Genomic DNA, 14999 nt, shown 5'->3' on the forward strand with positions numbered 1-14999 from the left:
TAGTATGGCGCTAATCGGTTCATAACCCAATATAGCTGACATATAAACCGTTCTGGGATCTTGACTTCTTGAACCTCTAAAGGGCGCAATTCTCATCCGATTTGGCAGAAATTTTGTACAACGGCTTCTCCCATGACCTTCAACATACGTTTCCAATATGGTCTGAATCGATCTATAGCTTGATACAGCTCCCGATTTTGCATAATGAGCCCCTACAAGGCACAATTCTTATCCGAATGGACTAATATATTACAAAATGACTTCTACAATGTTCAGCACTCAATTCATTTATGGTTCGAATCGGACTATAACTTGATATATATCCAACAGCATAACAGTTCTTTTTCATTATTCTATGTTTGCCTAGAAAAAGATACCGCGCAAAGAACTCGACAACTGCTATCCATGGTGGAGGGTATATAAGATTCGACCCGGCCGAACTTAGCACGCTCTTGCTTGTTGAGAATTCTATGTTTCTTTGCAGGATTCATTGTACTTAGGGTCCACTACATTCTTGCACAAGGTGATCTATGCCCAGACACCATAATATCTGCATTGACTTCGCCAGGTCGAAATAGAGGGAGAAACTTTATTTCCAAGATTCATCGGGGATTTGTTTCTCAATGCCACAAATTTGCTCAAGAACATTCCAATAAGAAACAGGTGGCAAACTTCTCACATATCAATGAGTGATGTTCGATTCAATTTTAAATTCAATGATAAGGATCTCCTTTTTTCTAGCTGAGTCCAAACGACGTGCCGCAGTGCGACACCTCTTCGGAAAGAAGTTTCTTCATGGTTTCTATGCATGAGTTCACAAATGTCGCCAGCATTAGAAGGGGATAACCACCGCTGAAAATTTGTCTGATGTTCTTGCCAGGATTCGAAATATTTTGCAGAATGAAGTTGATGAGTGTTCATAACTTTTATAGTCTCTACTATATAATGAGGTTATACCAACTTCTTCATTGTGTTTGTAACTTATATTGATGTGAATGCCATAAATAATCTTGAAGTTCAGCGTCAATTTAGCCATGCCCGTCCGTCTGTGGGTAAATTTTTAGAAGAATCCATGGAAGTAGGTTCCCAGGATTCGGCAATGCCGAACATGGCACATTTTTACTTGCTACCATTATGAGCCAAGCTAAACATTGGTCATATCTATGAACTCTAATATCTTTAGAATTTCCCTCCCCCTCCAAATTGACTTTAATGCTCATGTAAATTTTTTTTTTTGTATAGCACAAAAACAAAACTTTTGGACAGCATGATGGAATAGACGCAAACAATTTGAATAAAATTATTTATTATTACCATTACTATTATTTTTATTATGATGATGGAGGTTGCGTCTTTGGCTACATCTGTACTGTACATTGATATTTAAAGCCATATTTTTATGATTTCTCTTTGGGGGGAAGGCGTTTAGACAGACAATTGTTACACTACTCGCTATTAAATCACACATTTCAAGAAGAAAAGAGAAAAAAAAGAACAGAGCAACCAACATAGTGGAACAATAAAAAATCATCGATTTAAGCAGCCCAGCAAAAAGAGACAAACAAAGAAATAAAAATCATGAAACACTTGAAGGCATAATCAGAAGGGGCAGAATGATTTCTTTTATTTATTCTTGGCTCCTTTTCTCCTCGATTTCTTTGAATTTAAATGAATTCTTCTACTTCTGGAAAGTTTAAATGTAATTTCCAATTTTTTGTTGTTTTGGCATTTTCTGGAGCTATTGATGAAGGGAAGGGAGGCAGTTTTGGGATAGTTGGGCTGTTAGGTTGAGTGGTGCTACAATAAAAGTGATTGAAAGTATATACGATTATAATTTTGTTGTTGGCGTTGTTGTTGGCTTTTTATTAAAAGCTATCTACGATAAGTATGTAAGTAAGTGTGGTTGGTTGGTTGGTTGATGGTTTGGTACTGTTGGAAGGCCCCAAAAGGGGCATGCTTATATGTAGATAGGCTATGGCTTTTAGTTTATTTTTGGTCATTGGTTTTGGCTTGCCTCGCAATGTAAAAGATTTATGCGTTAATGTATATCTTATGGATATATTGTTGGTTGTTTTGTATTTTAATTTAACTGCCGTCGCTGTATGGAGTTGTTGTTGTAGTAGTTGATATCAGCAGCTTATATTCAATCACTATGGCTTATGGCTTGACCACCACTTGGTTGCTGGGCTTAAAGAGAAATGAAATGTTCCTTTTAAGTGGCGATGGTGATGGCGATGGTGGTGGTGGTGGTGTAGGTATGACGGCGTATATTTAAATCCCCTCAAAAACTTTATGACTGTCTTTATTTGTAAGGGAAAAAAGTAAGCATTAATTGTTGTTAAAAAAAAAAAACGAAGAAAAAAAAAACAAAATCTTAAAGATTGATGGCAATTGTTGTTGTCTGGGTATTTTAAATATTTCAATTTTGACGTTTTTTTTGTTTGTTCGTGCTCTTTGGTTGTTGTTGTTGGGTCTGCTGCTGCTGCTGCTGCTGTGGTTAATGTTATTGTAATAATAATTTGAATAACTCCACATGGCTCACATACTCGTAGTAAGCACACACACACACACACTCATATTTGTACTCAAACTGTTTACTCATACGTACACTACACGAGTACAATTGTCATTGGGTTAATGACTTATTAAGTATGATAGATTTTATTTCTTCGTAAGTTTCTCCTTACTTTTAAATTTAAATATGGCTTTGGCATATACAAAATCTAGAGCAAATTTTAAAAGAATTTCACATCTTCACACACATAAATTAGAATTAGTCATAATTTTAGAGAAAAAAAACAAGTAAAAATGGGCCGATTCTTATATACCCTCCACCATAGATCGCATTTGTCGAGTTCTTTTCCCGATATCTCTTTTTAGGCAAACAAAGGATAAAAGTAAAGAATTGCTATAATATTAAAGCTATATCAAGTTACGGTTCGAATCGGACCATAATTGAATTGAATGTTGTAGATCATAGTAGAAGTCATTGTGTAAAATTTCGGCCAATTCGAGTAAGAATTGCATCCCTTGAGCATCTCAAGAAGTAATATAGATAGATCGGTTTACATGGGAGCTGTATCAGGCTATAGACCAATTCAGACCATAGTTGACACCTATGTTGAAGGTCATGGCAGAAGCCGTTGTACAAAATTTTAGCCAAATCGGATAATAATTACACCCTCTGGAGGCTCAAGAAGTCAAGATCGCAGATCGGAAGCCGTTGTACAAAATTTCAGCCAAATCAGATAATAATTACGCCCTTTGGAGGCACAAGAAGTCAAGATCCCAGATCGGTTTAAATGGCAGCTATATTAGGTTATGGAACGATTTGAACCATATTTGGCACAGTTATTAGAAGCCATAAAAAAACGTCATGCGAAATTTCAGCCAAATCGGATAAGATTTGCGCCCTCTAGTGGCTCAAAAAGTTAAGATTCAAGATCGGTTTATATGTCAACTATATCAGGTTATGGACTGACTTAGACCACACTTAACAAAGTTATTGAAAGTCATAACGAAAGACGTTATGCAAAATTTCAGACAAATCGGATAAGAATTGCACCCTCTAGACGCTCAAGAAGTCAAGGTTAATATGACAGCTATCAGGTAATGGACCGATTTCAACCATACTCAGCACAGTTGTTGGAAGACATAATAAAACACCTCATGCAAAATTTCCGCCAAATCGGATAAGAAATGTGGCTCAAGAAGTCAAGATCCAAGATCGGTTTATATGGCAATTTCAAGCAGCTAGCTTTACTCCTTCGAAAGTTAGCGAGCTTACGACAGACAGTCGGACGGATATGGCTAGATTGACTTAAAATGACATGACGATCAAGAATATATATACTTTATGGGGTCTCCGACACATATTTCGAGGAGTAACAAATAGAATGACTAAATTAGTATACCCCCATCCTATGATGGAGGGTATAACAAGTAAACACGTGCTAAGTTCGAATCTTGGAAAACCACCACCATGAATCCTCTTTCTAAAAATGTATACCAAATAAATTTAGTTGAAGGGCATAATTTTAATCTACATATCAAATTTCTGCCAAACCAGGCAAATATTAAAACTTGTGAGGAACTGAAGAACTATAAACGAGAGATTGGTTTATATGGGAGCTATAATAGTTTAAAGACCGATATAAACTATACTAGACACAGTTGTTGTAAGTTGTAGTAGAACACTACTTGCCAAGTTATAGCCAAATTAGACAAAAATGCGTCTTCCTGAGGCCCAAGACGTTAAATCGGGAGATCGATTTATATGGCAGTGTAATAGTCGCCGAGCGTGGTTAATGTGGAAATTGTATCATAGAGGTATTTTCGCATATCTTTTCTGTGCTGATAGTACGTCTGAAGTTTTTTGTAACTAAGGTGGATCCTTTGCGCCTGGTCCTGAAAACTTGGCTTTCCAGTATCCCTGGAATGTATAAGGTAGTTCTTAGTCGCGCAAGCTCCTCCGCTATAAAATTCCCTGGAATATCTCTGTGGCCTGACACCAAGAATACGTGAATTTTGTACTGTTCAGAGATTTGCGACAGCCGAGAGCGGTTTTTGTGTTCAGAAATACGTACTCCAGGGATTTAAAGGCTGTCTGGCTCTTTGAGAAGATATTTATGCCAATCGTCGTTATGACATTATATCTTAGCCATTCCACCACTTCCTTAATTGCAAGGATCTCCGGTGCAGTGGTCTGGTAAACTTTTCGCTTTGACCAGTTCTAGATCTTTAGAGTACACCCCAAAGCCCACCTGGTCGTCTAGTTTGGAACCATCCGTAAAGAAGTCTATGTTACTTTTATTACCAGGGATATCGTCGTTCCAATCGGTTCTATCAGGGATAGTGTTACAGTACTTTTATCAAAAAGCGGTTCAGGTAGGGTATAAACCACTATGCCTGGAACATGGGACATTGAAAGTTCCCTTAGCTTGACGGCAGGGTCTAGCCACAATGTGCAGAGCCATTAGATGTAGCATTCAATTCACTGCATCAGATCGTGTCGTCCTCAGTGCGGCTATGATGCACAAACAAGCCATTCATTGCATCTGGTTGAGTATAGAACAGTAGGTGGATTTTTAAAGCGCCGTCCACTAATTATTGGAGCATTTCCTATGTCACTGCCCTGCTTTCGCGGCCAACAGACACCAGTACCTAGGTGGGGACACAATACCAGACATGAACCAACTTACGGTAGTGGTATGGAAAACAATTAATTTCTAATTTAAGAATTTCTTTTTCGTTGTTACTTTTTAGTTTTTTGTGTGCACAACAAGCCGATTACTGGCTAAGGTGTATGTCCATTGTGACATAGGGCGGATTAATGTCTGCACCCTCTTTTCAACATAACCTAAGCTAAGTATGTTATTAATAAACTTTCGTACGGTAGAGTTGATGCCTAGAATCTCCAACTCCTTCATGATTGATGTCGGTTTTGCATTACATTCAATGCCAAGAAATGCTACCATTGTATATTCCTTGACAGCGAGAGAACCTTCTATGTAGCCGAATAAGTCGTAAAGGGCTGTTTCAGTGGATTTGCTTTTACTATATGCATGCTGCTGGGGATCTTTGCCCTAAGATGTGTTTCTATCAACCTCTCAAAGGTATTCAGCATAAAGGATGACTGACTAATAGGCCGAAAATCGTTTGCCATTGTGTGGCAAAAGATTTTTCTACTAGTTTTTCTACTTTCGGAATAAAAATGACCTTCGTGTCCCTACGTCCGACAGGTATTATGACATGCTGATACAATCATATTTCCCTTAGCCAAGGAACCAGTCTATCAGACACAGCTTGTAATTCAATCGGTGATTCACCATCAGGGCCTGGCGACTTAAAGGAGTCAAAACTTCTTATCGCCCGAAGGATTTTCGGGTCAGACACAATTTCCCTAATAATCTCTGACGAATGCATACCAGTGACAACCACTTCTGGTGCCAGGAGAATTTATCTAAAAATGTATATCAAAGAGTAGTTCTAGTGATTCCTTATCAGACATTGTTCATACATTCTCTAACTTCTGACTATTGCAAATTGCAAATTTTGCCCATGAACAGGGGATGCAAGGGAGATGTCTGGCGAGCTGCTGCACCTCCTCGTAATCCTGGTGGGGGCATCCTCATTCACCGTGCAAAAGGTGGAGCCTTCAATCTGCTCTTCCAAACCTATGCCACGCTAGTCGTTATCTAGGGGAGAATGCCATGAAGTGTGATTTCCTTTTTATTATGGTTGCCTATTGTGGCTAATCAATTAATTATATTTATTTTAGTTCTCCCCAAGAGGAGCGATTCGAGCTAATGACCATGAGAATTAATATCACCGGAAATTGAAGTTTTTAATTGAATACAGAAAAGAAAATGGCAGACAACTGATGGATTTGGTCAAAAACAACAGGCCTTCGGCATACGTTTTTAGCATGGCCAGTGCTATAATCAGTACCGTAGTGTTGCTCTGTAACCTCTGTCGGTCCTACAGTTCATACTACTACTACTAAATTTCCCATGAACCTTCCACTAAGAAACAGGGGCCAACTTCTCACATATCAATGAGTGCAGTCCGATTCAGGTTAAAGCTCAATGAGAAGGGGCCTCCTTTTTTATGCCGAGTTGGTATAGCGTGCCTCATAGCGACACCACTTGGTAGAGAAGTTTTCCATGGCATAGTACCTCACAAATGTTGCTAGCATTAGGAGGGGAAAACCACCGCTGAAAGTTTTTTCTGATGGTCTCGCCAGGATTCGAACCCAGGCGTTCAGCGTCATATGCGGACATGCTAACCTCTGGGCTACGTTGGCCTACGACTTCTGACTATACCCCATCGTAATAGGTCTAGAGGACAGAATCTTCCTTAGCCTAGAGGCTGCAGAATTCCAACCAGGATTTGTTCTGAGCCTTTCTCATCTCGCCCTTATATTTTCTTAGCTCAGCCTTATAGGTGTCCCAATCGTGTGGTGCTCTTGTGGCTTTGGCCCTGTTGAAGAACTTTCTGCAGTTCTTCCTTAGACCAACCTGGTCTGGGGTCCACCATGGCGGTTGTTGTTGGCCCCTTGGCTTGGTACTAGGACATGCTGACACAAGCGAATCATTCAGAGCCTTTGTGATCCGCTTGACCATTAGGTCTATATCCTCCTCAGTTTCCACTAGTCTAGAAGGGATAGATGGGCAGAATTTGTGCCGAAATGTATCCCAATCCGCCTTTTCTTCTGTTTAGTCGAGGCTGAAACTAATATAACGATGAATGTTACTCAGTGAAGGTTTGAGTAGGTATATACGCAAAATTTGATTTTCTTACATTCATAGACAAATTTTTGAAAGTTTGGACTGCCATGAACAAATCGACAAACATTACAAACCAAGAAATAATGATTTGATTTAGCCTCATAAGATGTATAAAACAGAACGTGCCATTATTGCCAGCCAAACCCCAATATTAGACATTTGTAACTAGTATGAATGCTAGTACCCATAAATATATGTATTTGCCATTATTTATGTGTCAGGTATGGCAAATGTGAATGTGTGTGCGTGTGTGAGTGTGAGTTGGTTGCTGCAAACACAGAGACAGATGTCTGGAGATTTCATTTGTTTAAAGTTTACGATTTTAGCTTGAAAATCAGTTAAAACGTAACAAAAATTTGTCAAATGTCTTGATGGTGGTATTAAATTTAATTTTCTAAAGTTTTGCTGATGTACCATTTGCTGTCTGACACTTTTTTCCTGTTACTATATGTCTGGCTGGCTATCCCTCCGCCCGTTGCCTGTCTGTCTGTCTGTCCATCAGTCATTCAGTCGAGCTGCGTGCTTAGTTCAGTGACATTTTTCATCTGATTTCTCATACAGTTGTTGGTGTTTAAATTGTCTGCGTAGTAGTTGTGTTTTTTTTTTTTTTCTTGTGGGCCTTTTTTTTGACTTGTGGTTTAAGTACCTTAAACATTGTGTTTGTGGTACTTAGTCGTTTACCTCCTTACTTTGATTTTATTTCAGCTGTTTTATTTATGTACGTTTTGTTTATCGTTTCTGCTATTGTTGTTGCTGTTTTTTTTTCTTGCCAAAATTGCGTGAGCTGAGTTTGTGAAAAAAAAACAAACCAAATCAAAAATCCGACCTAACGTATAAGCCGAACATCAAAATCAAAACGAAATTAAGGCGCGCATGCGTAGGAACATGTTTTCACAAATATTTACGAGCCTCGCACAATGAAGCCAACAGCGAGTGCACACACACGTACTACACGCTTGTAGTTTACACCGAAGAGGGGGTTTATTAATACCTTAAACATTTATTTAGTCAGTGTTCTGCCATGAAATTAATTTATTTCAAATGTTGTTTTGTTTGCCCGCCGTCTCTGTCTTCGTTGTTGTTGTTGGTGTTGTTGAATGTAATGTGTAATGACAACAAAGGTTTGTAATTTCTTGAGGTAATATTGAAACTATTCATAAAACAAAACAAAAAAATAACGAAAAAAAAAGAATGTTGAAGATAAATAACAACCGGTTGGTGTAATCAAGGAGAATGGTATGGTATGGTTTTTGTTAAAAACATAAAATTTTGAAATAAAGTACTTGTCGCCGACAAAATCTAAGTTATTTCGAAAGAATAAAATTTTTGTTAAAATTTAATTATTTTTTTAAGAGATAGCCAATAGCAGGCTTGAGATGATAAGGAGTGGAATATGTAAGTTCTTCTTTTTATAAAAGGTGAACCGCAGAGAGGCACCATCTAGAGAAACTAACAAGTAACAAGTAAAAAGGCGTTAAGTTTGGCCGGGCCGAACTTTGAATACCCACCACCTCGGGTATATATGTAAACCACCTTTCGCCAAAATCCGTTAAAAAATGCATAACCTATGCCCCATAGCAGCTATATCGAAATATGTTCCGATTTGGACCAAATACTAATAAGCACAAGCCATTGTTCAATTGTGTATAACAAAATATTGGTCTTTTTAGTAGCTATATCTAAAAATAAACCGGTTTGAACCATATACGACACGGATGTCGAAAAGCCGAACATAAGTCACTGTGTCCAATTTCAGTGAAATCGGATTATAAATGCGCCTTTTATGGGGCCAAGACTTTAAATCGAGAGATCGGTCTATATGGCAGCAATATTAAAATCTGGATCGATCTGGGCCAACTTGAAGAAGGATGTCGAAGGACTGTCCCAAATTTCGGCGACATCGGACAATAAATGCTTCTTTTATGGGCCCAAAACATTATATCGAGAGCTCGGTTTATATGGCAGCTATATCCAAATCTGGACCGATCTGTGCCATATCGCAGAAGTATGTCGAGGGACTTAACTTAATTCACTCTCCCAAATTTCGGTGACATAGGACAACAAATGCGCCTTTTATGGGCACGAAACCTTAAATCGATATATCAGTCTATGTGGCAGCTATATCCAAATCTGGACCGATTTGGTCCAAGTTTCAGTTTTCACAACTCACTGCCCCAAATTTTGACGAAATCGGACAATAAATGCGCTTTTTATGGGCCCAAAACCTAAAAAACGTAAATCGGCGGATCTCTCCAAACCATTTAATAACAAACGAGGTTTCAGACAAGAAGACAGCCTATCGTGTGATTTCTTTAATATCCTTCTGGAAAAGACTATACGAGATGCAGATGTGAATAGTTATGGCACACTAATCACAAGAGAACAAATGCTACTCCCCTATGCCGACATCATAGGTCGGTGACCGGAAGTAGTAACTGCAGCATTTGAAAGAATCGAAAGAGTCAGCAAAAATCGGTCAGTAAATGGAGATAAGACGAAATGGATGGTTTCAACTACCAAAACGCCTTGTACAACCGAGCAGAATAAGAAAATGGAGAAAGTTGGGAACCACAACTTTGAGATAGTCCGCAGCATTATCTACCTTCGCACCGCCGAAACCGAAACGAATGACACCAGTTTTGAGATTAAGCGAAGAATAAAACTGGCAAACAGATGCAACTTTGGACTAAGTAAGCACTTTAAAAACATGACGAAGATTACACTATACAAGACACTAATGCTACCCGTGTTGTTATATGGGAGCAGATGTGGCAGTGCTTGGAGTATTTGAGAGAAAGATTCTTCGTAATATATATGAACAAGTTTGCGTTAATGGAGAATATAGACGACGTATGAACCACGAGCTGCATGAGCTGTATGACGACGATAGCATAGTTACACGCATCAAAATACGACTGCGTTGGCTAGGTCATGTTGTCAGAATGGATGAAGAAGCTCCTACAAAGAAGGCAAACACGGTGGTAAACGCAAACCGGGAAGACCGATGGAAAGATCAAGTGGTGGGAGACACCTCGAAACTTGGTGTCAGAGATTTTAGAATGAGCGCAGAAGATCGAGGCGCTTGGAAAGTAGGTCAGTTGGGATTGTAAATGGGCCACATCGGCCCATATTTTGATAGAGCTGCCATATAAACCGATCTCGGTTTTTGACTTCCTGAATCTCTGGAGTGCTCATTTCTTAAGCGATTTGACTGCAATTTTGTATGAGGCATTTTGTTTTGATATAGCTGTCATATAAACAGATCTCGGATCTTGACTTCTTGAGCCTCTACAGGATGCAATTTTTATCCGATTCGGTTGAAATTATGCATGCGGTGGTTTGTTTTGACTTCCAATAGCTGCGCTAAGAATGGTTCAAATCGACAAAATAACCTGATATAGCTGACATATAAGCCGATTTCCCGATCGACGTCTTGAACCCCTGGAGACAGGATTTTTTGTCCGATTTCATTTCATTTAATTCAGATAATGGAAATTGGAACCAATTTAAACAAATTACGGTGAACAACTCCTGAAATGTGGAGGCCACCATGGCGGAGAGGTTAGCATGTCCGTCTATGACGCTGAAAGCCTGGGTTTGAATCCTGGCGAGATCATCAGAAAAAAAATTTCAATTTGGTTATCCCCTTCAAATGCTGGCGACATTTGTGAGGTACTATGCCATGTTAAAACTTCTCCCCAAAGAGGTGACGTATTGTGACACGCCGATCGGGCTCAGCTATAAAAAGGAGGCCCCTTAACATTGAGCTTAGAATTTGAATCGGACAGTACTTAGTGCTTTGTAAGAAGTTTGCCCAAGTTCCTTAGTGTATTGTTCATGGGCAAATTTGCAATTTTTACCCCTCACTTGTGCATGTCGTGTTCTGTTACGAATTCCAACAACCGTGCCAAGTACGCTCCATGTCTTTCTATAACCTCATATTGCTGCCTTATAAACTGATCTATCGATCAAACTTCTACGGCCTCATTGAAGCTTAAATTATTGCCTGGTTTGGCAGAAATTTGGAACGGAGGATAAGATTATGCCCTTCAACTTTATGTATTTTTTGTACATTTTTAACAGATTCTATTATGTTAAGTTCCCGGCCAAACTTAACGCACTTTTGTTTTTTTTTTTTAATTTCTTCAATCAGTGAAGAGCAAAGCAATGAGAAAGGGATGTAATGCAACTTGGAGCTTACCAAAGTATAGTTTGCAATTAAATTCAGTCTCTTGATAATAAATATCACCCTTATTTCAATTGCGACTAAAACTCTCTTTTCAAATGAAAACCCCAAAGGCTATAGGTAAGCATAAAACCCCTTAAATATGCTTTTTAAAAAATTAACAACAACAACTACAATAATCTCAAGTGCTTGCCATATTTCTTTCTCATGACTTGCTCTACTCTTCGTTCTTAACGAGTCTCAAGCATCATTTAACTAACATAATTAATTCAACTTTATTGGATGATAAAAACCTTCGAAAGTAAATCAATACGAACCCCAAATGCCAGGCATTAAGAAAAAAATAGGAAAACAAAAATCCCTCTTTTATTTACTTTTTCTTTAGACTCAACTCAACTCACTCCACTCACGGTGTTGAACTATATTTTCTAGACACTTGAAATTTGAAGTAGAGATCTAAGAAATTCATTTCTTGCATTCTTTGCAAGTATTTTCGAAATCATTCAAAAGAAATCCCAAATACTTGAGAATATGAAAATTTTTTTGTGCGCCCTCTGTTTTCAAGTATCTGTGAAAGGGTGTTTATGATGCCTCACTGATGTATGGGTTAGTAAGTCTGCTAGTGGTAGTAGCAGTGGTGGTGGTGATGTTGCTAATGCTGTTATTGTATGTGAGAGTGATTAAACATAAACCTAAAAACTCTACTTTATCATTATAATGTTAAGCCATACCAACGAGACTACAGAGAGCAACATTTATTTGTTCCCCCCTCCTCGAATTATATGATGAATCTGATGAATATTCCTCGCCAAGTGTTGAAGAGCATGAGAATGAAAACATTTCTCAAATTTTTTACTTAATCATTCCAATTTTGAATTTTTTTTCCTCTTAGTTTTTAATAAAAACAACTTCTTTTTTTCCTCGTCTCACATTCATAGTAAATGAGGATTTCTTTGAAAAAAATGCTGTATATGTGAGCCAACCAGTGTGTCAGTTCGATGACATTTCGGTTTTTTCCATAATCATCATCATCATTATGAATGGTCGTCATATTCCTCCGTCTTGGCCATCGTCGTCTTCATCCTCATCATCATTTAAATGAATTTAATGTTTATTTGTTTTAGTTATAAAAAATAACAAAAACATTTCTTTTATTTTAATTTTCAATTGGTTTCAAGTACAAACAGACGAGGAGTTGAAAGAAATGGCCTTTTAAAACTTATGCCAAGTCCGGGATGGAGGAATGTAGGCAGGCTACAACTCAAAAGTTTTTGGAAAATTCATGTAGCAGTTAGCGAGAGTCTTTATCAACTTTTGTGCGAAAACGTTTTATAAATACAAATATAATTTCGCTAAAAGGATCGAATGAAATATTTTGCTAAGATTTGTCTGAGATGTCACAAAACTTTTCGGCTGACTACAAAAGTGCGATAATTATGCCCACATATAACTTCAATGTGTCTCGACATTGTAAAACTTAATGGGATAACTCAGAAAGAAAGGGAAAGAAATGTCACCTGTTCCATAATAAAATATTTTTGGGAAATACAAACTTAGGTCCAGGATCAAAATTCATTCCAAAACAAAAAACAAAATTTCAATTCTAGCAGAATTTTCTAGTTCTATAGAAGGAAGATTGCAGAGAAGAACCAAAGCATTGTTCTAAATTATGAACCGTGGCATTAGGAACAATACAACTATTTAAAAAAAAAATTAAAGATGGTTATGTGAACATTTTTAATTTTCTCACAAGCAAAATTACAATGTATGTAATATGAAAAGTATTCCTTAAGGGCATATTTCTCAAAAGTTTCCTTGTGAGTAAAGTGCTTCTTAAACTTCTGAAGAATTATTTAATACTGGTTGTTTTCAGAACTAAAATACTATATATAACCTATAGATTTACTATAACCTATAGATTTACTATAGCCTATAGATTTCGATCTTTGCGGCGCCAGCCTCCCGATCATATGCTGATATAACAAAATGAAACAACCATTCTAGATTATTCTAAGTTCACAAAATGTTATATTATTTAGTATTACTTACATTACACATTATTGCAACTGTTGTAATTTAATTCAATTTCCGTTATAAACGCTCTGCTTAGGAGGGAAGAGGGCTTACCTAAAAAGAGAAAAAAGAAAAAAAGGGTTATATTAGAAACATGTGCAAAATTCAATAAAGTACAGGGTAGTTAGCACGAAGTGTAACCAAGTTCATTTTGGTATATCTATCAAAATAGAATACCAGTTTCATGATATTTGATTAACTGACAGGTCATTATATTATCTACAAGCCACCAATAGCATTTGTTTCCGAGTGTATTTAGAGAAAATCGAATAAGAATTTACGCCCTTTAGGGGCTCAAGATGTAAAATTGGGGGAACGGTTTTAGGGGAGATGTAACAGGCTATAGACCGATTCAGACCATATTTGACACGTCTGTTGAAGGTCATGGGAGAAGCCAAATCGGAAAATAATTACGCCCTCTAGAGGCTGAAGAAGTCAAGATCCCAGATCAGTTTATATGGCAGCTATGTCAGGTTATGGACCGATTTGAGACATACTTGGAAGTCATAACGAAACACCTCAAGCAAAATTTCTGCCAAATGGAATAGGAATTGCGCCCTTTAGAGGCTTAAGAAGTCAAGACCCCAGATCGGTTTCTATGACAGCTATATAAGGTTATGAACCTATTTCAACCATACTTGGCGCGCTTGTTGGAAGTCATAACAAAACACCCCATGCAAGATTTCAGCCAAATCGGATAAGGATTGCGCCCTCTAGTGGCTCTAGAAGTCCAGATTCAAGATCGGTTTATATGACAGCTATATCAGGTTATGGACCGATTTGAACCATACTTAAAACAGTTGTTGAAAGTCATAACGAAACACGTCATTCGAAATTTCAGCTAAATTGGATGAGAAGTGCGCCCTCTAGAGGCTTCAGAAGTCAAGACCCCGATTGGCTTATATGACAGTTATATCAGGTTATGGACCGATTTCAACCATACTAGGCACAATTGTTGGAAGTCATTACAAAACATCTTATGCTAAATATCATCCAAATCAGATAAGAATTGCGCCCACTAGTGGCTCAGGAAGTCAAAACCCAAGATCGGTTTATATGGCAGCCATATCAAAACATGGGCCGATTTGGCACATTTACAATCCCAACCGACCTACACTAATAAGAAGTCCTTCTGCAAAATGCCAAGCGGCTAGCTTTACTTCTTTGAAAGTTAGCCTGCTTCCGACAGACAGACGAATGGACATGGCTAGATTGACTTCAAATGTCACGACGATCAAGAATTTATGTACTTTATGGAGTTTTAGGCAAATATTTCGAGGAGTTACAAACAGAATGACAAAATTATATAGCCCGTCCTATTGCAGAGGGTATAAAAATGTTATTATTGGTGCATTTCAATCGTAATAGTGTGATTGCGTAAAATATGGATGGATTATCACAACCGGCTATTGTTAGCGAACTCAAACACCTCACAGTGAACCAAATGTTTT

At 37.9% G+C, this 14999-nt stretch overlaps 1 protein-coding gene across 2 annotated transcripts in view; it reads right to left on the bottom strand.

The window, feature by feature from the left end:
* LOC106095936 (transcription factor SPT20 homolog) overlaps positions 1 to 13603 on the bottom strand; it is a 46093-nt gene extending 32490 nt beyond the window's left edge. For both annotated transcript variants that reach the window (XM_059370197.1, XM_059370196.1), the window contains exon 1: positions 13525 to 13603. In XM_059370197.1, coding sequence (XP_059226180.1) covers positions 13525 to 13533 — 9 coding nt within the window. In that variant the 5' untranslated portion in view covers positions 13534 to 13603. The remainder of the gene's footprint in view (positions 1 to 13524) is intronic.
* Positions 13604 to 14999: the final 1396 nt, after the last annotated feature.

This window comes from Stomoxys calcitrans, chromosome 5 (assembly GCF_963082655.1).
Source record: "Stomoxys calcitrans chromosome 5, idStoCalc2.1, whole genome shotgun sequence".
NCBI lineage: Eukaryota > Metazoa > Arthropoda > Insecta > Diptera > Muscidae > Stomoxys > Stomoxys calcitrans.